The sequence below is a fragment of the Telopea speciosissima genome, unplaced genomic scaffold (assembly GCF_018873765.1).
Source record: "Telopea speciosissima isolate NSW1024214 ecotype Mountain lineage unplaced genomic scaffold, Tspe_v1 Tspe_v1.0012, whole genome shotgun sequence".
In the NCBI taxonomy this organism is placed as follows: Eukaryota; Viridiplantae; Streptophyta; class Magnoliopsida; order Proteales; family Proteaceae; genus Telopea; species Telopea speciosissima.
This window is the reverse complement of record NW_025317348.1, coordinates 463919-490000: the sequence shown is the minus strand read 5'-3', so window position 1 is coordinate 490000 and position 26082 is coordinate 463919. Positions and strand designations below refer to the sequence as shown.

At 46.1% G+C, this 26082-nt stretch overlaps 1 protein-coding gene and 1 long non-coding RNA gene across 2 annotated transcripts in view; one reads left to right on the top strand and one right to left on the bottom strand.

The window, feature by feature from the left end:
- The window catches only part of LOC122647116, a 14020-nt gene extending 11238 nt beyond the window's left edge, over positions 1–2782 (bottom strand). Inside the window, exon 1 of the long non-coding RNA XR_006330800.1 lies at positions 2770–2782. This is a non-coding gene — a long non-coding RNA (uncharacterized LOC122647116). The remainder of the gene's footprint in view (positions 1–2769) is intronic.
- Positions 2783–15660: 12878 nt separating this feature from the next.
- LOC122647065 (ATP synthase subunit a) lies at positions 15661–18555 on the top strand. The gene has a single exon (XM_043840582.1). It carries the CDS (start codon positions 17798–17800, stop codon positions 18524–18526), a length of 729 nt encoding a protein of 242 aa, XP_043696517.1. The 5' UTR covers positions 15661–17797; the 3' UTR covers positions 18527–18555.
- Positions 18556–26082: the final 7527 nt, after the last annotated feature.

The window sequence follows — 26082 nt, the reverse complement described above, 5'->3', positions numbered from 1 at the left end:
GTCAGGCGCGCGCAACGGCTTTCGCGCGAGGCGCCGTTGCTTGTTAGGGGCGAAATGGAAGACCGAATAGAATGGCATGATGCCTTTGTTCTCCAACCTTATTCATTCAATAGGGCGCGCATTCACTTCTCCTTCACACACACACTGATCACTTACTATATCACTCTTCGTCTTCTGACTCACCCTTCCCTTCATTTAATGAATAGTCGACCGGTTTGGGAGCTTCGGGGGAAGGACACTGAAGGAATAGTGACCCAAGACTTTTGATCGTCTGTAACACGCCGGGGATGTTTCTTTATCCCGCCGCAGCTTCGCAGATGGTAGTAGGGCGCGCCCGCACGCTCTATGCTCTTCCCTAGGCGATGAAGCTCGTCTCCTATTGATAGGAGTTCCAGGGGCCTTGTGTTAAGCATATATTAGTTGCTCTCTCTTTCGATTGAGCGTTGATACCCCAAAGGTCTCGCCTCAGCCGGCGCGCTACACGGCGGAGCCACTACTCTTCGGGGCGCTGAGCAGCTTCGCACCTCAACCCGGCCATTCTCGAGGAGCAACAATGGTTGACTCAATACTAACTCCCCTACTTACTACTTAAAGGCAGCCGACCTTCCTTTGCGAAGATTAGAGTAGAAGAACTTCGTGACGGCGAAAGGTACCGCCGGAGCAAAGCAGTCCTTTTATCCAGAGACTGACTTCTTTCTTTTTTTATGATTAATCGGGGATCCTCTTCAACTATTTCTTACTTGACTTGTTGCTGTAGCTGTTATTGGAAACAGGACCTGTAACATCCACTTAGAGTAGTTTAGAGAGTGGAGTGACTGACTCTCGGGTGAGAGGCAGGGAGCAAAGCTTCTTCAGAGTAGCCTACGTGTGTGTAGTAGCCCTTTCCTAGTAGCTTAGTAGCTCTTTCCTCTGTTTAGGAATGGTTATGAGGTCTTGATTGCACGGGAAAAGTGAAAGTCAAGGTTAGCCAAAAGTGGAAGTAAAGGTTAGCCTTCCTTAGGAGCTTCAACCCCGGAATGGAGCTTTCAAGGTTTTTATTCCTAAGTCCGGTTGTTACGAGTGGGAATACATACCCTGTTGCGTATATAAGCAGTGATCGCTTGCTGTCTCCTTTGCGAGTGGTGCAAACAGTTAACGAAATGGGAACAGGCACAGTCCTTTTCTCAATGGGATTGGTTCGAGCGGCAGAGGCTTTCTCAGAGGCACTATCTTTCAGAACAGAAGAGGATCAGTGTTTCGATTTGAGACTGGGACGTCTTCTCCCTCGCACTTAAGTGAGCTGCCCCACGGCAAACTTCTAATGAATCACGGACTTTCTTAAACATTCGAAAAAATTCGATTGATTGATACGAGTTTCTTTTTCTGTTACGATGGATCGACGAAAGACTGGCCCAATAGCTGCTTCAGCGGCTGCAATAGCTACACTGTGGATGGCAAGGCCGAAGTGAAATAGTGATTCTGACTATCCCTTTGTTGTGGTTTTTTTTAACTCTTCAATCATCTGATTAGATTATCATTGTGCGGGAAGCTCACTCGTCCCTCTGTTCTATGTCGGAGCCATTCTTGGGCTGCTCATCCTACCTGATCGCTTCGGCTTACCGGGATCTTTGGCTTTTTGGCTTCCTTGCCTGCTTTCTCCTAGCCCTCCCTACCGTCGCTCTCTGTTATCGATCTCTGCATCACCATCGTCTCTTGAACGACCGGGGTCCTCTCTCCCCCTAAAACCCCAAGCTTCGAGTTTCCTTCGCCCAATCAGTCGTGCAAGACATTAGAGATTCGTAATGGTTGTTGCGTAGCTGCCATCTTGTTCTAGTTCCCCCATTTTCCTTTTTATGCCACTCCATTTCTGTGAAAGAGATTGATTGTTGGTCTCTGGTGGTGTTTGCTTTTCTTGAAACTTGAAAACCTGACGAAGATGCGCTTGCTCTTTCCCAACAAACGGAGGCGGAAAAGCCGTAGTGCGTTAGCACACACTGTAGTTTTTCAGCTCGTTTTGAAGCAGGGAAGGGAAAGGCTTACCGAACATGCCCGGCCCTAACTGAGTTAATTGATCAATCACCACCGCTACTTTGACTCTAGAACAGAAAGGAAGAAGCGGAACATTTAATAGTTGCAATCACCTATGTCCTAACAGCAACACCGAGTGTACCTTTAGAACGACTTGCCCTCGAGTACAGGCTAACCAAAAGTACTGCGCGTTAGTTCACAGTTCGGCAAGCAAAGCAAACGGGAATCCATCAAGACGCTGCATTTAAAGAAGTGATCTACGACCTTCCCTCATTGTTTTAGAACTGTTGCTCTTAGAAGTCCAAGAAAGCCCTAGAGCACGGAAAATTCATATCCTAGCAACACCTTCTCCCCGGAACCAGAACAAGACAGATTGTCTTTGATCCGCTTTAACAACGGTTTGATAGAAAGAGCGAATAACCTTACTTGAAAGAGAAAGAGTACAGGCTGCTGCTTCAGGTGGATTGATCAAAGTAGCCTTCTAAAATGCCCTGAACCCGACTCGCTTACTGTGCGAGCTACAAGAGCGAGCCAGCTTAAATGATGGAAAGAGCTTTCAAACAAATAAAGAGCTTTAATAACTGAAAGAGGGACTTGACGTAAGAAAAAGCCCTGTGACTGACTTAACTTTCACTACCGTCCAAGCCTAGTCTCTCTGACCTCCACTGCCCTAAGAGAATCAAACTCTGATCTCTGAACTGCCTTCCGAAAGGAATGTTATTATCTACGACCCCCGAGAGCCATCACTTCCAATCGCCTAACGTAGCATTCATACTACTAAATGAAACCTATTGTCTCATTCTTCTCTGAGAAACCCAATCCTTTTTTCGTAGTTTTCATATAGTAGTGTCCCGCAGTAAGCAAAGCTCAAGAATTCATATTAGTCGTCCTCCCGTCAACAATCGTTATCCCTGCCTGTAGCACATCTCCTTCCCTTGTCTTTATCATTGGTCTAAGCTGTCCGCCTGTCCGCTCTCTCTCTTGCTTGGTCGATCTCCTTCCCTGAATTGAGTACTGATGCGCGTTGGAGCAATCAAAGGGCTGGCATTAGCTTACTCGCTTATCCCTTGTTGCTTGCTTTCCTTCTTTTATCTATTCTATCTCTTGCTTCCCTTTCCTGTCATCGGTCGATAGGTGCATAGGCGATAGTGGCTTCGGTAAGCATTCCTGTGTTAAGCCAATCAGGTAAGCGAAGATTGCTGTGTTAATGTGTAAAGCAAAGAGGTAGGCAGCAATCAGTACACGAATCCCTTCCTTAGCACAAGCACTAAGTAAGCAAGCTACCTTGTAAATAGTTCCCCTTCTCTTAATGACTCTTCTTCTTTCCGTTGTACTCTCTGGCAAGCTCTTTCCTTTTTTCTGTTCATCCTCTTTTATTTTTTGCTTGTTTATCGAAAACAGCCTTTCTTTTGTAAGCCTACGCTCTCTTTGAAATCCTCTTTTCTGTAAGCAGAAGGCCGGCCTGTGAAAGCAATCAGATATAGGGAACAAGAAAACGGCTGCGGTAAGTCAGTGACGGAGCCTCGCTTTGGAGAATTCCTTGAGTTCAGGACTCGCGCTAGTTGGCCTATTTGATTGTTGCTTCAGGCAGATCAGATAAAGGAAGCAAGAAATCCGTTGCTTGTTCGCTGAGGGAGTTTCTTCTTTGTCTAAGGCGGGGCGGGTGGTCTACGATCAGCTAGCTCAGCCGTTGCTTGGTTGCATGGGGCGCTAACGCCCTTATGATTAGAGTAGGCCTTTTCTTGCTGCGTTAGCGCAGTAGTTTGATTGCTGGGGTTAGCAGTGAAAGAAAGAGCCCGGCATTCATTTCTTCATGCATATTCATAGCTGAGTCTACTAAAAGAGGGACCAGCCTCATCGTGGTGATTAGAGGACACCTCTGATCGTTCACCTCTAATGTGACACGTTCCCTCCCAGTTATATGATCAACGGGATCAGTCGGCTAGAGAGCGGGGCTATTCTTCTTCCGGGAAGGCAAAGTCGTCCCCTCTACTGACCGAACCCTCAGTTCGGAGGTCTTCGTCAACATGTTACGAGGCTCCAGTCTTCGGCGGGTCACCATTACTTGACTTAGAAAGGCGAACATCTGGGCAAGGGAAAGCGCAGTGCGCCCGGTGCAAATTGGTTTTTTTGGTTATTCATGATCTACCAATCAGAATGGAGGGTCCTACCTACGTACATGATTGATAGAATCACTACGTAGGGGGGGCGGTCAACTTGATGCGGGAGAGGCATGAGTGCAGTTCGATCTTGTGGTGTATTCGTTTGTAGTGAGTAGGGCTGTTTATCGTTGATCAGTTCGCCTCCGCTCTATTGAAAGGTCTCCATTCCTACGGCGGTTTTGTCAACGAACGCGTCTCGGGCCGGATTGACTAACCTAACCCTTAAGGCTATGGCAACGGCCATAGTTGGGTGCTCTGCTTTAGTGTGATTGACGAAGGCTAGGCTAGGTAATACCCAAAACAAATGAAAAGAGATCGGGGTCGATAGTTGGCAAGGAACTTGATCCCCCCCCCCTAACATAAGGGGCAGCTGCGGTCGATCCAGGGAATGGAGGGGCCCTTTTACCAAGTCTACCAGATAGAAGATGATAGAGGGCCAACTATCGTTGCGTTGCACAAGACGGTGCCGTCTCACTTCGAGTTCCTTCCTTATTAGTCAAATCTGATGATACGCCTCGGCTTCAGCTGCCTGCTAGGTGATCGAAATCGCTCAGGTCAGTGAGGACTCACTCACCCACCTACTCCTTCTCTATCTAATAGTTTTTTCTATCTACAACATTCAAAAGGCGACCCGCCGCGCCGGGCTATAAGATAAGATACAGCTGTTGTACTACTTGACTGGTAAGAAAGAGCTGCAGTAAGAACTGGAAGACTGAAGTATGTACTGTAACCCTCTCTTCCGCTACTGGTGGACTGTTGCACAGAAAGGCCGACAGAAGCAACGTTTCTTAGCGCGTTTTTCAAGCGCTTAGCTTCTGCTAGCGGCGGGCGGCAAGGCCATAAAGTCAGTTCAGTTGCAAGCCTAAGCCAAGAAGGTACGAACGAAGTGACGGGCCCCCTTACTCTAATTCTAATAGGGGCGGCTTTCTTTTGGTAGTAATTGCGAACATCTCTCCTCTTCTCTTAGCGTGCACAGTTTGCTTGCATGCCGCCTTAGGCACATCTCTCTTTCTTAGTTTCACGCTGGCCTAATGAAAGTCAGTCTTTTAGTAAGCGTATATAAGCAGCTGTTTAGTTATTAAGCAATTCTTTAGTGGCCGCACCGAAAGCCCTCTCCTTTCAGTCGAGTAGGTTCCGGTTGGTTGAAGATGATATTACGCGGCGTTCAGAACCAGCCTTGAAGTGAATGAATTAGAAAGAACGAAGAAGTAAGGAAATGAGACGACTCTTTCTTGAACTATTTCATAAACAGATCTTCCCCTCCACACCAATCACGAGTTTTTATCCATTCCTCTCGTATATCGTCGTAACGCCCTTAATGATCGGTTTTGAAAAAGACTTTTCATGTCATTCCCATTTAGGTCCGATTCGGATCCCTCCGTTGTTTCCTTTTCCTCCCGAACCTTTTCCTCGAAATGAGAAAGAAGATGGTACACTCGAATTGTATTATTTAAGTGCTTATTGCTTGCCAAAGATCCTACTTCTACAATTGGTAGGTCACCGGGTTATTCAAATAAGTCGTGTTTTCTGTGGTTTTCCCATGTTACAACTTCCGTACCAATTCGATCGATCCGGAATGGATCGGTTAAACATTCCATTAGGGAGCCCGGTCTTGACTCTTCTGTGTGGTATTCATTCTCGTTCGGCTCTTGGAATCACATCCAGCAGTGGTTGGAACAGCTCGCAAAATCCAACCACTTCACCTACTTCATTGCCCCCAACCGTTTCCCGTACCTCTATTGAAACAGAATGGTTTCATGTTCCTTCATCGATTGGTTATTCCTCTCCGTTCGTATCTCCTTCTCCAATTTCGGTCTCGATTAGTTCACAAGATTGAATGGCCAAGTCCTAAACGGCCTCGATTCGATTGTTTTCCAAGAATGTTGAGCCGGGTATGTAAGCCATGTATCTGGGAGGAACTTCAAAGAAGGGCTTTCGGTTTTTTGCACCCTGTTTTGGTCTTGCAGCTAAGAATTTATATAAATTCTTAAAAATACAACCTCTTCTTGTTTGAATAATTTGACGTTGAACCCAGCGAAGCGATGAAACAAGCAACGGCCCCATTAGCCATTAGTAGTAAGTATAGATGCCCCTACTCGAGTAAGGCGCGCGCCAGAACTGAACAAGCAACGGCTAGCGCGCCCTGTAGTTTTCTCGCTTGTTGAGTAAGGCTTTTCTTCGCTTAGTAAGGCCTTTTCTTTTCAGGAGTGCGCTAGCGAGCTGGGGCTCTTGATCCCGTTGGTTGAGCGAGCGAGTATTCCTCCTCAGAGCGATCCCCTATTGCTCATTTAGACCTATCACCCGCCTCAGCAGGGATGATAGACTACCCCACCCCAACCACTCTGATGGATGCCTTACCCGATTCGGATTGAGGGACCGGCGTTCTTCTCCAACCTTATTCATTCTATAGGGCGAGTGACTTCGCGCCTCTCCCGCTGCTTCATTCTCTCCCGAAAATTCTCAATTCCGTCGATATAGAGGCTATAGCCCACCTTTTCCGAGTCAAGTGTTTGGGCCGATCCCACTGATAAAACAAATAAAGGAGGGGCTTTCTTTATGTGGTGGACTCCGCCGGCTTCCACCCGTGGATCTGCCGGCAAAGAGATCTCGATCCCAGGAGTACTCCTATCTTTCCCTAACCTGGCTGATGGAAAGATGCTTGGTTCAGTCGTTTCTATGCCCCTTTGTCCAGAGGGAGGGATCTATTCCCGAATGGCTGACTCACCGATAAAGCTGGCAGGGGAGGCATTTCCTCTGGGAGGGATGAAAGAAGCAGAGATATTAGACTCAGCCCGAGCTTGAAATTGAACTTACCAATGCCGGATAGGAATTGATAACGGGAGAGGACAGCCACAGCCCATCCGATGATCGAATCGGGATCACCCACCCCTCCGATATGATTTACCAATGGAAGCAAGCTAAAGCTACCTTCCATGAGTGAAACTCCCAGGGCTCATGGCATGCTTTCATCCTAAAGCATGTTGAGCCTATATTGGTACTAGCCCGGACCAACCTCACTCTCTCTTTCTGCGTGCACTGCTTCTTCATCAGCAGGTAGGGAATTCGAGACTCCGGCCTCACCCGACCTTGGCTGGCCTATTACCACTGATTGGGTGCAAGCGGCGCTCCTTCCTTTGTTCATCTTTGTTGTTTCGGTCGGTGAGTTCCTCTCCCGGTGGTCGAGCTGATCGTAGAGCACTCTCTCCCTATCAACATTAGGGAACCAGCTTCGAAAAGCAGGCTGGCTGGAACCAAACCCTTCGAAATAAATAGGGGTGGCTCGCTTACAGCACTAACCCACCCACTTTCAACCCGCTTTCTATTATTTCAGGATTGCTGGCCCTATATCATTGAAGCTTCCCTGCTTTCCCTTATCAATTAAGAACCACACCCTCTCTCTGAATAATAAGTCTCTAGTGGTGCTTCTCCTAGAAAAAGCCAAATTATCGATCCTTTATTCTCCCCCTTCTTTTGTAATATAATGGATTTGAATCTACTCCAAAATCTGGATATCGATGCTTTTCCCAACCCAGTATGAGAGAAGTGAAACCTTAGTAGTAGGCAGTCTATCACCTATCCCCTTTAACGTATATGATCTAGTATGTATGAGGGTAATTGGATGCAACCGATAGGTATGGGGGTGAATTCTTTCATAAACCGTAAATGGTGGATTTGCGATGCTTGGTTGAGATAATCGATTCCCTGATAGTTGAGTCTGATCATCGATTCCCTCATGGAGCAGGTAATGAGAGTATATGCATTTGATGGGGGAGTATATCCAACCATTGCCTCGTGTAAGAGTCTGCTCATGGTTGCCTTTTTCGATGATGCTTGGTGATAGTTCCCCTTATCCTCCCCTCTGCGGCCCTCATCCACTAGTGTCTGCTCTCGCCCCATTAGATGGTGCTGGGGGAGGGGGACTTGAATGAATATACGGGCCCGGGCACTCTTATTCTCATTTGCCGATTCTCTATTCACTGGAGGTGGGCACTATAACTTTGGGGAGGTAGTCTGTATTGGGATATACGGGAAGGGCAATAGGGTCGGCACTATAAAGCTATGACTTATTGCTGATTGCGGATTCTATATCTACTGGTGGGCGGACTAGATTTGATGATCATGATTTCTCGTAACTGAAGCTCCGGGAGTTGGAGGCGTATAATCCCTCGCTAATAATATACGGGGCCGGGGGTCGATAGTCTCGTAATAGAGTTTCATTCCCTCACTTGAAACTGCTTCTTCTCCATTGATTCCGGGTCTGATTCCACCTATTATTTCTTGGGGCGCCACTAGCTAATACCTAGATATAGATTCCCTACTATCATGAATTACTGCTTCACTATCTCTTCCTTCACCATCTCTTATATATAAACGTGAAAACTTAAATTCCTCTACTATTACCTACCTCAATAGTGGGCAAATCCCCCTTCCTTCCCTGGTCTTGGTTGCGCCTCTTTCCTTATCAATGCTCCGGATGGGCTCCTTTTCTATTCGATCTTATTAATAGTGGGCGCCTTTACTCGAAGTGTTGTTTGCATTAGTAAACCCGGGCGAAGATCCCTTGAGTGCCATCTATTATTCCCTTAATCCAGTTGCCACATCCCATAATCTAAGATGAGTATCCCCTTCTATTCGATTATCTGATCTTAGCTTGTTGGTTGGCCCGGGCTATCAGATAAAAGATCCTTTATTCTGCTGTTATCCACGTATTAACCCGATCCGTTTCCCTTTCTCGGGCTTCGATACGGACTAATCCTCTCCCCATCTGTGGTTGTATCTTGAATAAAAACTATTGATTAGTAGCTATTTCCACTCATCAGACAGCCCGGGGCCGCGGCTTCTTGCCACTATTACTAATAGCTAATCCGATCCTCCCTTCCCTTCTGAACCTGCGGATGAAATCCCTTCCAGAGGGGTAGTGGCGGTTTAAGGAGCATGTCTTTCTATTTGGGTAGTTGTGGGTAGAGTGGAAGGTCCGGGGTGGATTCTAAAACGTAGATAGTAGCAGTTTTGTTGGTTGGTTCGTTAATGGGTACAATGAACGGGTGTGAAGATATGGTTAAGTATCAAATGATTAGAGTCTGGATCAAAATATTGAGTTTCAATTCATCTAATCAGTAGGGTGGGTTTCTTTTAGTAGGCATGCTCCCTGTCTATGCCTACCCGGCCCAACCCCCCTTTGAATAGTGTCCTCTCTATTGCCGCTCCTTCCAATTGATAGGGCTGTCTAGTGATACTAGTGGCAAGAATCCCCTACTATGACTATTCAAGCACTTGGGCTATAAGTATCGAATGAAAGGTATAGGTATGAGTACATATATCGTTTTAATGGATCCTCTTGATTGGATGGATTCCCTTTATTCGATTCCATCCATTTAATTGGATTCCATTATTCCAGTATTGGAATCTGTCCCCTATTCCATTTCATTCTATTCTATCCTATTCCCCGCTCTATAAATAAATAGATGCTATATCCTATTCCCTTGTATCCCATCATTTATTCGATACAATGGAATTGGGTATGAGTATCAACTAGAAAGTATAGGTATGAGTATGTGTATCATTGTATCCCATCTCATTGATTGGATCCAATTCCTTTATCTCCGGTGGCTTTCAATCTTTTCCATCGGGTTTCGGAAAGAACCTAGTAGCATCCCTTTTCAATTCCCGCATCGTGACTCCTCCGTAGACCAGTCTATTATATACGTATTAACAACCCCCAACCCCTACTATAAAGAAAGGGGCTTTATTTCAAGTGTAGTTACTAGTCCCTTTCCCTAATAGGAGGGATGGAGAAGGTAGTGGTATGATTCCACCAGGTGAGAAGGCCACAAGAACATGACGGAACCAATGCCGGTTATACCCAGGTAGCTTGTCTCCTTCGGCGCAGTTGAATAACGCCGGTACCCCGCACCCCGTAAGCGTAATGAAACTCTTAACGAAGTGCAGTTTACGGATCGTAACACAGGCATCCAAGCCACGCTAAATCGGGTTGACCGTATCATTTTAACAGATACAGGGGATAAGTCCCGCTCCAGAATTAGGGCGGCCATTAGGCTGCCAAAGCCCCGATATAAGAAGTTAGCGTCTTAGCTAGGCGCCGGCAGGCCCAACTGGTCCATAATATCCCTATAAACCTTCGCAACCTTATCGTCTCCTATGACGATATCATCGCCTAGAAGAGCGTAATTGCGAAAAGTCCGACCGGGGTATACCTGTTCGGCACTGTACCACACAATTACATGATGGCACAATGCGAAAAGAGGCCAAGAAGAAAGATAGCCAAGGGGTTGCCCAGCATTGAAACACACAAACTTTGGACCAACACGACGATCTTTACTCGCCGGGGCCGAAAAGACATTCGTGCCAAGGCCAGAAACAACCCATGCAAAAGCAACTAAATAATTCCAGATCGCTGAAATTCTGACAGCTTGCACATTGAGAGGGAAGCGATCAGTTGCAGAAGACAAATCATAACTAAATAAACAACATGTCTTCCGAAGACGCGAAAGCGGCTTCAACTGATCAAAAGTCCCGTCCATAGGGATGCGAGACAACACTTCCATACACCAATCATGGGCAGGTCGAAGCAGAGCCTGTTTAAGGGCATTAGGTATCGCAAATACACGAACCTTACCTGCTCCTTCCTCCTTAAACCCGAATCTCCCTACAGGGTACATTGGTTGAAGCTCATCATCACTAAATCCTCCACCGCATCGCTTAAGAATGTCCATACATGTGCCATAAGCAAATGTAAGGAGACCACTTAAAGCGGCTGCGGCCCGACAATAGATAGAATCCACTGAAGCAACATGTTGATATATACTCCAGGGAAACGATCCAAAATCAGGAGAGTCAACCCGGGCAGTCAACTGACGGAAAATAGAAGTAACAGAAGAGCGGTACAATGTACCGAGAGGCCCAATCTCTGAAATCCATCGTGAATGGCCATAATCGGCTAGGACTCGAAGGACAGATTTTATCTTCCCCAAGAATAGAAGCCTTATCCCAAAGGGAGACAGCAAATATCTCCCAGATCATGCGGTGGAATGGCGATTTAACAAAGCCACTCACACCCACTGCGGAATCCTTAACAGGAGATGATGACCATTGAGGTACCCACCGAAGTCCAAGATTCATTGGAATCTTAAGAGCATGTGCGCCGGAAGGCGCTCCTCACGAGATCCAATGCAATCGCCCCTAGTGAATTAAATAAATCCACAGGGACAGAGGATGGCTTCCAACCAATGGAATCATACCCAAAACCACCTTTCTTTCTAACAAGGATCAGTTTGGATATAGAAAAGAATTCAAGGTAGAAGCGAACCAACTGATCCGCCTCACCATCTCTCCTCATTATCTTCTTTCTATGAAATGAGGGAATGCATCTAGGGATTCCCGAGCGGTTAAGTGAGACGGGGAATGGAGACCGGTAAATGAATCTGTTTTGATGAATTACCGTAAAATCGTTGGAGACAAACCGCACTAGACTTTATGTAAAATGCGGTTCCCAACCATCCCATTTTCTTCCTAGTCTGACAAACCCATCGGGCGAACAAGTAAGAGGCAATACAACGTTCCTTGGTCAAGCGGCTGAAGAGGCATAGTTGAACTTTTATGAAAAGTCAAACTATACGCCGAGGTTTGGAACACTTTGCCACCTACGCACTGAGCACCGTTCCAAAATGGAAAATAAAGCACGATAAGAAAAATTTTCATTTTGTTTCATTGTTGCCTAATTCATTCTTGTCGCGGTGGGCAGAACGTAAGCCTCGCCCTATTCAAGAAAGTTTCCTTCCTCGAGGGGGGGGGGCATCCCAGTTTGCCAAACCAGGATTTCTATTCCTCTTACTGGACGACCCGACTTGATCACAAGTCGCCGAGAAACGATTGGCGTCTCCCAAGTAATACATCTCTGCCTACTTGGGCGCGCCACAGACACATCGAACAAGAACTTTGAGAACTATCCGACTATAACTTAGTAAAGTTACGTCAGATACCCAAAGGGTGCTCAGGATGCGCGGCGGTTGGCTAAACCGCCCACCCGGGAAGGCAATGAACCTTCCCCAGGTGCCTTACATAAGCTAATAGGCCTAAAATGGGAAAAAGAAGCAGGATCCTCTATTTTAGGGATTAAAGTAATGATGGTGGCATTAATAGCTCTAGGCGCTCGTTTAGAGCCCTGAAGAATTCCACAATCGCCTTGTGAAGGTCTTCTTTTTGAATCTCCCAGCAGCCAATGTTCTAATGACCAGAAAACCAGTCTGGACCCGGAGCTCCATCTGCTTCCATATTCCAAACAGCTTCCTTTATTTCATCCAGTGTTGGAAGGGCTGTCAGGTCAGAGTCGCGTTGTCCTCTTCAGTAATGAAACTGGGAATACAGGGTGGTCGTAGATCACTCATCTTTAACATGGGAATCCGAAGAGAGGTTGAAATAACTCCACGGCTCCGGCTTTGATTCTCTCCCGATCTTCCACCCAAGAATTTTCCTCCTACTTTATTCTCCTGATGTGGCTTCTTCTTTTTCTCTGCATGACAGTCAAGTGAAAGAACTTAGTGTTCTTTTCACCTTCAGCCAACCATTTCACCCTGGACTTCTGCCTCCAAAAGGTCTCTTCCTGAAGTAGAGTTTGCTGATACATAACTTTAGCATCTCTGAGCTTCCTGAGATTTTCATCACAGTTATTCACTTCTAAGTCGTGCTCTCTAGCCAAGACGTCGTCTTCTGCATTTCTGACATTCTGGAAGACATTACCAAATACATTACGATTCCATACTTTTGAGTCTTCTTTAAGTCTTCTTAACTTGAAGGCGAATTTGCTTAGTTCACTCCCATAAGCTGGACCATCCCAGGATTGTTTAACCATATATAAAAATGGATCGTGAGACAGCCACATTTTATGAAATTTAAAACTACCCTAAACTGAGAAGCTTCAAAATTGATGAGAAGAGGGGCATGGTCGGAAGAGAGCCTTGCCAAATGCTGCACTTTCAGGTTGTTCAGTGAGTTCACCCACTCCTTGTGTTGAAGAACCCTGTCCAATCTGGCCCAGATAGACCTTGCACCTTCTTGGTTATTACACCAAGTTCATTTTCTACCAGCGAAGCCACCATCCACTAGCCCCAGATTTTCAACACAACTACGAAACTCATAGATAGCATTTTAGTCCGGACCCGCACCCCCAATCTTCTCATTCGGATTTTTGATGATATTTAAATCACCAGCAATCATCCAGGGAATAGAAAGTGACTGAGCAATAGCATGCGTTTCCTCCCAAAGCAACCTCCTTTCTACTCTGTTGCATTTAGCATATATGAATGATGCACAGAAAAATCCATTCAGAGGTTTATATCGTACCTTAAGAGAGAGAATCTGATCTGCTACAACCGAGTCAAGCACTTCGATGCATTCATCCCAGAAAACCCATATTTTATTGCCGAAATTCTCATTAGTGATGGTAATAGAAGATTGCCTCAATCTTATATTAATTCTTAAACATTCTTTTGCATTGATCATAGGCTCTGAGATGGCTACTATACAGCATCTATTCTGGCGAATCCACTCCTTTAATCTACGGCCTTACTCCAATAGGGGGGGCTTAGTCGCCCGCCTGATGTTCCATACCAGAACGCTATCCATTAATTGGATAGCTTTGCTCTGCCTCATCTGTGGTCCTAACTTTGGACCTAGTAAGCATCCCTTTCCCCAACTTCTGAAGCAGCAGCCTCTTTCTGGATTTCTTGGCATTGTCTTCAAACAGACCTTCATCTTCATCTCCTGACATCTCTACTCCGTAAACATTCGTAACCAAGTTGTTAACCGTCTTTTCTCTCGAGAGAGTTTTTTTAGCTTCTCAATAGCCTGATCGAGAGTTAGATTGTTAACCCAATCTTCAAGAATCTCGGCTTTATTAGGGCTGCATAAAGGGGAACTTTTTTAACTTTTTAAGCCCCTCTTCAGCATCTCAAAATGATCACCCTCCATAGCTGCATCCACAGGATTATCTTTGAGAATAGCTTCACGTCGAGTTCTCTCTACTGTCCGACGTTGGTCCTCCTCCTCAGAGATGAAACTCACTGGTGTAACTGCATCCCCATCTAGATGCTTACCAAACTCAGTCTTCTCCTGCAGAGAGTCGTTCACCACTATCAACTCATTAGGATCATTCCTCAAGGAATCATTTATTTTGGCTCCATCTTTCCCTGTGTCTATTGAAGTTGCAGTAGTTTGATTTCCCTCTGATCTGTCCTTATCCTTCCCCGCTTCAGTAACAGCAGTCTTTATTAACTTCTCCAATCCAAGAGCATTCTCCGACGACGTTGCACCCATATCTTTGTTTTTATCTTCTTGCAAAACGAGCTCTGAACTTTCTTTCTCTTATTTGTAGAATTGATCTTGGATGTGAATGTCTTTTGCACCCATTGCTTAGTAGAGATCTTTTCGACCTTTTTGGCTTTAAGACGACAGTTCGAGAGATCATGGCCTTGCTTGCGACAGAAACTACAGAAACCAGGAACTTTTTCGTATATTATCTGCTGCCATCTCCCTAACTTACCACACTTGCCCATTCCAATCCAGATCTTCTCTGGTCTCGGCTTCTCTAGATCATTCTCAACGCAACCCCTAGCGTAGCTAGGTCTCGAGAGTCTTTTAGTCGGCCCGTCAATCTTCAAAACTTTTCCGATAGCTCCTGCAATAGATCTGAGGCATGATTCATTAAAGAAATTCAAAGGAAGATGAGGGAGAGAGATCCACACCGGTGCCAATGCAGATTCAGTTGCTGGATTAAACCAAGGCGTCCAACGAAAGAAACGAGCCCATTAATGACCCAGATCTCCTTCGTCCAAGCCTTTATAAAATCTTCCTTGGAGGAAAATCTGATCATAACGTGCCTAGGGTCCATCAACCCCACTTGCACTGCTGTTGTGATCATCCATTTTTCTCTAAGATGGGCCTTAATCGGAAGGACGACTTGAATAAAATTTTGCGATCAGGCAATACTGTAGAGGGTGGTCGTAGATCAGCTCGACCATCCCTTGATCCTAACCCCCCTATTGACGTAAAGGGCGACAGCTAGCTCGACCAGCCGGACAACAAGTAAAGGGGCGTAGGTAATGGAACAGATAGTGCCGGCACCGGTAGGGCTTGCTCCACCTCTATCGAATCGATTGGATCCTCCCGATTCTCCTCATCATTTTCGTCACGGACCTTGCTCTTTCATAGCGATTCAATCTTGGCTATGACACGAGGCAAAAAAAAAATGTATTTTTCGTGTTCCAATCTCATTATGTCCCATGTCCTTCTCCAAGGAGTATAGAAATGAGGAGGTGCATTGCCGATAGCAAGGGCACTAAACTTACAATTTGGAATAACCGAACGGGGCAGCAAAAGGACTGACGAGGTGGCTCTCGTCGAGCTTGTTGATCCGGAATTTAACTTACCCTAATAAAAAAGGCTTTCCAAACCACAACAAGGTAGCCCAAAGTCAGAACGATGCACATCAGAACATAGAGTCCGATCACCAGCAGAGTGATGACTTTCAGGAAGGCTACGAAACCGATTCCTGCGTTGCACAATTGTTCAGGGTCACCGGTACCACCCGTCTTGCACGACCAACGAATAGCATATTCTCAGATTTCCCGTAGAATAATATACACTGGTGAAGTCGTAGGCGACCGATTCATTCGAGTGGCGTAGCAGCAGCTAGTCCAGCCTTTGAAGCCTCAATCCCTCGCTAAATTGGGACGGGATATGATAGAACCTTCTTTAGGATGAAACCTCCCGTCTTCAGAGATATGTAGTACGCTCGAAATCCCGAAATGCCTTCCTCTTCTCCAGCAGCGGCGGAGTTGCTTATGAAAACCTTGAAATCCTGATATGATAGATCTGTTGCGGACGGACCCGCCCTTGAGAGATGTTTTCGTGAAGGACGACAACCACGGGGAAGAAGAGCTCCATGAAAGAACTCCTGGTTTCTCGGTTGTGATCGTAGACCACCCTCCCCCGATATTTTTCTATTCCTTTTCGTTCCTGTTTAACCAACCATCGGGCTTTGAGCTATCCCGTATCGTAGAGAGAAGAGAGGCATTCACATTCGGGAGCTCACAGAGCTTTCTCTCCTAGTGTAGCGGCGAAGGGAACAAGTTGCCGGAACTTCAACAGCGAGTTCGTCCATTGCTCGGGTAGGACGATAACAGATTGAACGAGAACCTAGACGAGAGATAGATGCCTGTTGCCCTCTGTCGTGAGCTACCCATGGAGACGGCCGACATGCTGCGATCAAATGACTAAGACTAGGTTAGGTACGCAGCTTTTTCTCTTTTCCTGAACCCCTGACTGCTGCCCTGATCTTAGCAAATCCGAGAGCGATCAGCGAGAAGAAAGAGCCACATGCGGAACACTTGATTATTTAAGCTCAAACACCCCGTTGGAACGAGGGCAGTCTTCCAGCTCTAGTTCACACCGGAGGGAACCCTAAAGATGAAAGCACCCAAACATCGATTGGGGAGGGGGGGTAGCAGTGGTGGTAGTTCCCCAGAGCCCCACTGCCCCCCCGACCACCGATCGGGGGAAAGCGTCACGTGAACAACAAGGTGAGAAAGAGAGGCGACCCAACATAACTAACAAAACTGCTTGTTGAGGTAGCTACCTACCCTTGAGTCGAGAGGAATAAGAGGATCCAGCCAGTAAGGGAAATTCCATTGAATTCAACACTGTCTCAATGTGAAGCAGCACCCTTCCTTTTTTTTTCGTCTGAATATTCAGGAGCTAAGACCATTCCAATGCCCCTTTTCGCCATGCATAAACTGAACCGGATAAGCAAGCACGAAAATTAAAGCTTCTATAAAGACGGATACGCCCAATACATCGAAACTCATTGCCCATGGATAAAGACCGTTTCGACATCAAAAACAACAAAAACTAAAGCAGTAATAGCGGATTCGGAATTGTAACCAAGCATCCCCATTGGTTCTATACCCGATTCATAACTAGAGCATGCAGCCGATAATGGAGACAGATATATAGAAAGTGTGCAGTGATGGATCTTTATAGGTAGCCAGTCTTTACAACACTCGGCCCAAGCGAGAACCAAGCAAGTCCATAAGCGAAGAAGAAAGTCCTGAGCGCTAGCTGATCGTAGACCACCGTTGCTTGTTCGCGGAAGGACTTGCTTCTTTCTGGCGCGCGTCAGCGCTTATGGAGCAATCAAACTACTGCGCGTTAGCGCCGCGCTAGCAGCAATCAAACTACTGCGCGTGCTAACGCGCCCCATGCAACCAAGCAACGGCTGAGCTAGCTGATCGTAGAGCACCGTTGCCTTGACTCTGTTAGGGGCGAAGTAGTTTGATTGCTGGATGCGCTACCGCGCTTTACTTACTCTAAAGGGCGCGCTAGCCGTTGCTTGGTTCTGGCGCGCTAGCGCTCAGGACTTTCTTCTTCGCTGAGGGAGTGGATTCTTTGCTCCCATGCCTTTCTTGGTCGGACCAACCCAACCGGCGATTTCCGACAAGTCTTTCTGAATTTTTAGAGCATGAAGCGGAACTACAGGGATGAAATAAAAAGTGTTTCTTACGATTACGCCCAACAGCCCACTTGAGCAATTTGCCATTCTCCCATTGATTCCTATGAATATAGGAAACTTGTATTTATCATTCACAAATCCATCTTTGTCTATGCTGCTAACTCTCAGTTTGGTCCTACTTCTGGTTCATTTTGTTACTAAAAACGGAGGGGGAAACTCAGTACCAAATGCTTGGCAATCCTTGGTAGAGCTTATTCATGATTTCGTGCCGAACCCGGTAAACGAACAAATAGGTGGTCTTTCCGGAAATGTTAAACAAAAGTTTTCCCCTCGCATCTCGGTCACTTTTACTTTTTCGTTATTTCGTAATCCCCAGGGTATGATACCTTATAGCTTCACAGTTACAAGTCATTTTCTCATTACTTTGGGTCTCTCATTTCCGATTTTTATTGGCATTACTATTGTGGGATTTCAAAGAAATGGGCTTCATTTTTTAAGCTTCTCATTACCCGCAGGAGTCCCACTGCCGTTAGCACCTTTTTTAGTACTCCTTGAGCTAATCCCTCATTGTTTTCGCGCATTAAGCTCAGGAATACGTTTATTTGCTAATATGATGGCCGGTCATAGTTCAGTAAAGATTTTAAGTGGGTCCGCTTGGACTATGCTATGTATGAATGATATTTTATATTTCATAGGAGATCCTGGTCCTTTATTTATAGTTCTTGCATTAACCGGTCCGGAATTAGGTGTAGCTATATCACAAGCTCATGTTTCTACGATCTCAATCTGTATTTACTTGAATGATGCTACAAATCTCCATCAAAGTGGTTAAAAATTTATAATTGAACAAAAGCGAGGGTGGTCGTAGATCAGGTGAGCTTACCGAGTTTACGAGGTGAAGGAGCGAGCGGAGGGAGCCACTTTCCCCCTTTTCGAAAAAAAAAGATTCCTAAATGGTCAAAGTCTATCTTGTCTTTACCACGAGTAATTTTCCTTGGCTAACAAACATTGTCGTTTTGCCCAGCAAGATACGGCCAAAAAGCCGTATCGCGCTAGGCGCTCACGTTTTTTGGCTTCTTCAATTGTGTTTCTCCCTCATAGAGGAAATAAGTAAGGTGGTATACCATAATTATCCGCTTATTGGAACTCCTTCTAATGACCTATGCATTCTGTTATCATTTCCAGTTGGACGATCCGTTAATCCGGAAGAAACTCACTGTTTCCATTTTGATTTTAGGGCAGTCGCTCTGCCTTGGAGCAGATGAAGCCTTCCTTCTTTCTTATCGGTCCGCTTTGGCTCCTGATCTTGAGCTCGCTGTTCTTGGCCTTAGGCTTGGCTTCTTCTTGGAGTCCTTGCCTTTTCGAGACTTTAGGCCCTTGCCCTTGGCCTGGTCTCGACTCCCCCTGGCTAAGTACTTTCAATGACGCAGGCTAGCTGCCTGTGCCGCCCCCCCCCCTATCTAGTAAGTAAAGGGACATTTTGGCGCTGGTTGGAGCCCCTTCATGAAATCGAAGAGCCGGTCCTCTTCCGTCATATCCAAAATGTCCAGGGAGAACTACGAAAGATGGCCTTCACATACTCGCGTATGGGGCCTGTTTGCTTCAGGCTCATCAACATGGCGGACCACAACCGGGCAGGAACCCTCAATTCTGCCTGAAACTCGTCCCCCAAATTGATCTAATTGCACTTCACGCTCCGCGTTCTTTACGTCTTTTGGTCCGCCACCAGAACTTGGCTGAACCATCAAGATACATGGCAGCCGTATTCACCGACGCCTCCTCGGACGTTGTCCGACAAGCCGCTCCATATCCCATTGTTCTCTAACGCCTTAGCATCTCGGGTGCCAACGAATGCCTTTGGTTTCGCTTGATTCGAACCATCTCCGTCGAGCCACTGCTTACGGCCTTCTTTAGTATGGTGACCTCGTCCGTCAGGCCACCCATTTGGGCTCGAAACACTTCCACGACCCCCTGTCCTTGGCCTTCCATCATGGTCCGCCTGACCAGCCTATCTTTCTCCAGAGAAGCCGCTCGAAATCTGTCCCTTCAGTTGTGTAACAAGGCGATCCACACGATCACGAGTCCGCTCCCGTCGAGCCTCTTCGACGGCACTAGCCTACGGGTTCTTCCCACTAGCCATGGCTTGGCCTAACCTTTGGCTCTGATACCACTTGTCAGCCGTAGGGAAACGCAATGAAGGTGTTACTCTGGCTGTTTCCCTCCTCTTTCTCTTATTCCCTTGTGACTCTTCCCATTGGTATTGATTGAAAGAGTCCGCATGAATAAGGAACTCCATTGGATGACACAGGATACACGGCAGGGCAGAAAGAAGGCTCCTCAATCTAATCAAAAAGACATCCGAAGATCTCCCAAAAAGGAATCGAAACAGAAGGGCGCTATCTTAAGGGTCCTCCCGCGAAAGCTCAATAAAGAAGCAGACCAATTAGCAAAAGAGGCCAGGCCGCCTCAGGCGGACCCTGAGAAGGTTTTGGTCGAAGCTAGAAGACGGCTGGACGAACTGAAAGACAAGATGAGAGTCATTAAGTGGGCTGTTGAGGGCGCAGGTGTCATTGTGATGCCTTGCCCTTTTTCGCTCCTGCAATCAAACTAAAGCGCTAACGAGCAATCAAACAAAGGAAAGCCTTTTTTGATATAAAATCGCTCACCCGGTGATCGTAGACCACCCTTGCTCCAGTCAATCTTTCGCCTTTATTGATATGATATAAAACAAACAAGCTTACTAACCGCGCAACGGATTTCTTGCTGGGCGTAAGTAAAATTTCGAAAGGTTTCTTGCTTGACTTTGAGAAATAAGTAGAAATAAGCGCTTATCTTTTATATTAGTAAAGGCGCGTTAGCGCAGCCAGCAAGCACTTGGGCGGAGTAAAGCTGATCGTAGAGCACCGTTGCGCTAACGCGCGCGCATCCATTTTGAAGCATGCTGCTAGCGCGCGCTGTAGTTTTTCAGCTTGCTCGCCCAGTGATCATTCTTTCTATAAGCGACGTAGCGATCCAAGAAATGCGAGCCATCCGGCTTTTTTATAGTTCCACAGCTCCTGCAACTCTACATTTGGAATAGTTCCTGCTGTGTGCCTATGCTGGTTCTTTCTTTTGCCAGGGAGAGCCCTAGGACGCTTGATAATATAGGCCGATGCCCTGTCAACTCCAGGGTCTGCGAGTAGGTCTGCTTCCAGGTCGGTGAATAGGTCCGCTCAATCTCTTTCTGTCCAATCTCCGGTGGTCACAATCCCCTAACCTGATCTCCCAGCACAATATCCATTCGTAGAAGTCCGAAAGCTCGAAAAAAAAAGAAATTGACAGCGCAGATGAAAGTCTTTCCGCGCTTGGTCCGGTAACTTCATGGCTGATGGGCGGGTACCATTCAAAGGACTAGAGTTAGGGCAGTTGATAAGGTGACAGTGGCTGGCTGTCGAGCGTGCCCCTTAAATAGCGCCCTCTTAGTAAGCAGCTTGCAGCGCTTCCCACTATGATTGATTGATGTCTTTCCTTCTTCAGTTTGCTTTCTCTCCGGGGTGCTTTCCAATGGTGATTGGTTAGAAAAGAAATCGGCAAACCCTTGCCTCGCCACAAACATCGAACCGGAAACGGTGAAAGAACTTCCCTTGCGCTTGACCTCCGCCCTGGATCGCCGGATAGCCTCTCTCATTTATGTAACTTGACCCCCAAAAATGTCCCAGAACATGAACTGCCATAATCTACTAGTGATCCCGTAACTGCTGTTGATACTTGTGAGTCAGCCAGCCTTCAAAGGAAAGAGGTACAGAACGCACTGGAACTCGAAAACTTGCCTTTTCCGTCGGCAATAGGACCACTCAATGCAACATTCAAAGAGAGGAAAGAACCGGTCTCTTTCTAAATACACTTAGGTCTGCTCCCCAAGAGGAAGGCTCTGAAAGAGAGTTCGACCTTTCCATTTGCCATTTGTTGCGCCATAAGTGAGTCAATGGGTCAATAGCCCTAGCCCTTCTGCGGGTCGTCTATCGTATCTCGTCCTTGGTCCAACTCCTTCCCTTTACTCTCTCTCTATAAAAAAAGCCCTTTCCCCGTTTTTAAATAAAAAGGTAAGCTTGTTGGGCTGGCCCTCGAACTGATGAACTGGCTCGCCTCTGTTAGTGACTAATCCTTCCGGTCAAACGCACAAGCGGGAACCTCCACTTTTCATCAAGAATTTTCGACATAATGGATAAAAAAATTTTATTTTTTCTAAAGTCAACTTTTCCTCGGCCAGCTTCCAAGTCTCAGCGGGAGACGGGGACGACTGATGGATCTACAAGATAGGACCCAACGAACAGAGCGAATGATGCGAGCGAGAAGGCAGAGCTAACTCCAGTGACGTGACAAAGCCAACCAAGACAAAGACAAACGTTCAAGACATAGTCAATTGTATTATTTCGAGGATCTTGCTTTCGAACCGTAGAAGAGCTTGTGAGCAAGGCGCTGTAAGCGATAGACAGAGCTGGCCATGGAAGAGAAAGACTTAATCATTGCGACTTCCAGGTTTAGTACCTGGAGACTGTTGCTTGTCATAATCCCACATTGATATTTGTGGACAGGATTCAGTAAAGAAGGTCAGAACTCCAATGACCGAGCGGGGAAAGACTGAAGTCTTGCAGATCCTCTTCTTAGGATCTGCAAGACTTCAGTCTACAACAGCTCAAGTTCCGATTGTGTACTTTCCCTAGTTGGCTCGCGACTGTATTATAAAGACGGCAAACCAGATTAGAGTTGTACTGATCAGAAAAGGGTAAAGTCAAACCTGGAGGTGGCTGCCGTAGTGAAGAAAGGTCTCGATGAGAGCCTAGTTGATATAAAGGCCCATGCCTTGCTGCAGCAATGGCAACAAGGAGACGAACCGTGGTAATCTTAGCAACAGGGCTGAACGTCTCCTCATAATCAAGCCCATATTGTTGAGTGAACCTCTTTGCCACTAAGCGAGCACCGGACCCCTCCTGTAAACCCCTTTTTAAAAGCCTTCTTTCTTTTTATGAGCAAGTCTTAGAGATGGGCCCGCCCAACACTTTCTTCTTTTTCATTATCCATCCATCCGAATGTGTGTGTGTTTTTTTAAATCCAATGTTTACAAATGAGAATGAAAATAGTCAAAGACGCTCTTAGTCACAGAGCCTTAGACCCGATCCGCTGTAACTAACAGCGCTATTTCTGGAACACGGAACTCCGCCCCCAGGCGGTCCTAATTCGATAAAAATTGGCTTACTTGAAATACTCCGTGCTCTGATCATGAAGGCATTTTCCTAAATAAATTCCAACATCTAAAAAGATGATATTGACTCAAAAAAGCAAGAACTTTGATTCATCATCTAGTTCTAGGTTCAGAGAGAAACTACTTTCCCTATTGAAAAACCACTACAAGCCACTCATTTTTGGCTCGGAGTGGCAAATTGCATTGAGTTCTACACACTAAAAAAAATCTACTTTTGGTTGATTGGAAGAGAGAAAACCTAATTGGGACCTTGATTGGAGAGTCACCCAAGACATCCAATCCAACTCCACCCGGGCCAATATAGAATAAACCATGACCATCTATCTTTTTTTCTTTATATAAAAAAAATATATAGGGCTTTCACCGCCTCCCCTAATACAGTACAACACGAATTTTGGGAGGTTTCTTTTCTTTATAATCAGAGGAGAAGTATCGGACTACCTACCTGGCCTGGTAGTGTGCCTTCTGGTTTCGGTGAGGAGTGAGGCGGAAGGAACAGATGATCTTGAAACAAGCTTCTTCTTCATTCAACAAAGCATCAGTAACTGATTGCAGACCAATCAGGCATTTTAGAAAAGGGAAGGGAAGAGGATCCGATCGAGTAGGCATGTGGAAGACAAAAACGGAAAGAAAGACAGGAGAAAAGGTTGCTGTTGCCAATGCCTACTCCTCGACCATTTTAGATCGGAAATCACCTATTCAATCAGTTGGGAGTCCCGCCATGCAACCTCCATACCCCATGGAAGAATCGAATCAAGACCGAAAGAGGGACGCTGTCATTGAATCCATTCCATCGCACTATTCTGGAATTCACTACATAGAAGGAAGGTACTCAACCAGAGAGAAAGGTAGAACCAAAGGAAGGCTTCTTTGATTCAATTGAACGGTGTGATAAGCTACTAGTTCTTCAACCGAAAAATCTAGTAGAAATATGGACTGCAAAGGCAGGCTAGCCACCCGGGAAAGCACAAAAGGAAATAGATTGAAGGCTTTGAAAAACCTACCTAATAGCAAGATAGAGGTCTTAGCCCAATATAGACGAAAGATTCAATCAGCCTGATCTACGACCACCCTGCAAGTAGATAATTGAAGAAGTTGGTTCAGTGAGGTAATGCTAATTGTCATTCTTGAATTGCATTTCCCGGTGAAAGCGGTTGGTTTACTTAAAAGATCAAATTCTTTATAGACGCCAATAGAGTCTTTAAGGAATCGATCTTTCTATAGGTACTTGCTCCACCCCGAATTCGGAACCTCTTCAACAACCTTTCCCTTCACCCACACGACCGGTGAAATTTGGCCTCTGATTGAAGGAGTGAAAGAACCCCAAAGAACGAGTGAATACGGCGGTTGTAGTTGAGAATGTTATGCCTGCTCCGGATTGCCATAGATACAATACCAAATATGATAAAAAGAGGAGATTGTTTGCCCTTCCGGGCGACTTTCTATGAATGAGAGTGGCGAGATGCTATCCTTATTCTTTGAGTTCACGAAAGACTAAAACGGATGGTATTGACATAGAGAGCGCCCTGGATGTTGAACCACATTCAGAAGAGCGTGCCTGCTCACTCTTGTCGGAGCCTTCTTCTCCAAAGAGACTCACTTCTAGGGGAGCGGGGGCTCTCTACAAGGATTCTTGAGATCCGGGGAGAGGAAAGAAGATTATAGACCTGTCCAGAGACAGAGAAAAGTCAAAATCAGTCTCCAGCCATCACATCGTATGGAGTGGAAGAAAAAAGGTTAAATACATACGTCAGCGACGGTGCGGTCTTCAAAGCGAACCAAGTGTATCAAGGAAGCGGAAACAAGAACTCTTAATCAGAGCCAGCATTTGCTGGTGGTAAGGCTTCTTTCAAAGGTACGGACCGGGGAAGGTAGTGAAAAACGCAGACAGCCGCGAAGGATGAGGCAATCTCAGATTGTTCACGTTCAGACACTGCGGTTGGTTCATCACCCGTTGAGAAGGCTGTAGAAGAGGTAGCATTCGCAGACCAAAGCAAAGCCTGCAGGGGATTCTTCATAGCATAGCAAGAAGGAAGGGCGTGCTCAATACATAACATAAGGACTAGTAGAGGCAGTAGAGGTTGCAATGTAGGTGCTTCACCATGAGGCAATGAAGATTGTATGCTTTCCTTTTCACTCCTAAATTCAAGCTAAACTAAACCGATTCAAATCTCTTTTCCATTCAGAAAGAGGACTCTCATACAAGACGCATTGCCCTTTTTTGATCTCTCCCATGTGTCATTTGTGAAAGAATTTTCTTTCCTTTTAGTTCACTAAGAGGGAGTTCACATCAGTACTTCGCAGGGAGGGTAAAAAAAACCTCTTCTAGCCCTTTAAATAGGGCGGCTACAAATAGCTAGCTTTGAAAGAACCGACTTTCACCTTGAAAGCCACTAGAGCTTCTTCCCCGTGCATGCATGGTAACAATGATTAGCACTTCCCATTCTTCCTTTCTAATCGATCGAGCCTCCCCAGGGTAGCAGTCTTTAGCAACCGTCCATGCGTCAGTAGCACCTGCGCCTATAGCAATGTTAAAAGACCACCTGCAAATAAGGTAGTGATGCCTCTTGACAAGGAGAAAGCTTTGTGCAGTACTAAAGCAAAGACGATCATGCCCTTCGCAATGCTTCGTGGATCTTATGAAGAGCATTCGCTGGTATCAAAACAAAGTAAAAAGCAGGTCTGATTCATGGCATTCCGAAAAGGCCTCATTGTGGGATGAAGAGGCGAGCTTGACTCGTTCGAAAAAAGAATGAATTGAGTGGAAAGTCTTTAGTGTAGGAATCTAGGCATCCGCGGATGAGTGATCCGCCTTTGAATCATCGGCTAAATCCGCCGGATACGGAATGGCTTAAGTAGAACTAGTCCGGTGCCGCTCCTATCTCTAAAGGGCTGTCTATTTTCTTCAAGCTTTTAGCTAAAATGCGAAAAATGAACCAAGCCTGTTACTCTAATATTGAATGACTTTGTCTTTCTAGGAGAATGAACGAAAGGTGGAATTCAAAATAAGATGAGCGTGAGCAGCGTATGGTCTTGCTACTGGCCGGGGATACTAAGGGGACGCCCTTGGGAACGCAGGGAAGTCTACTTGACTCTGGAAGTGCTAGTCGAAATCTCCTTTGTCCCCAATTCTTCGCCTACAAAGG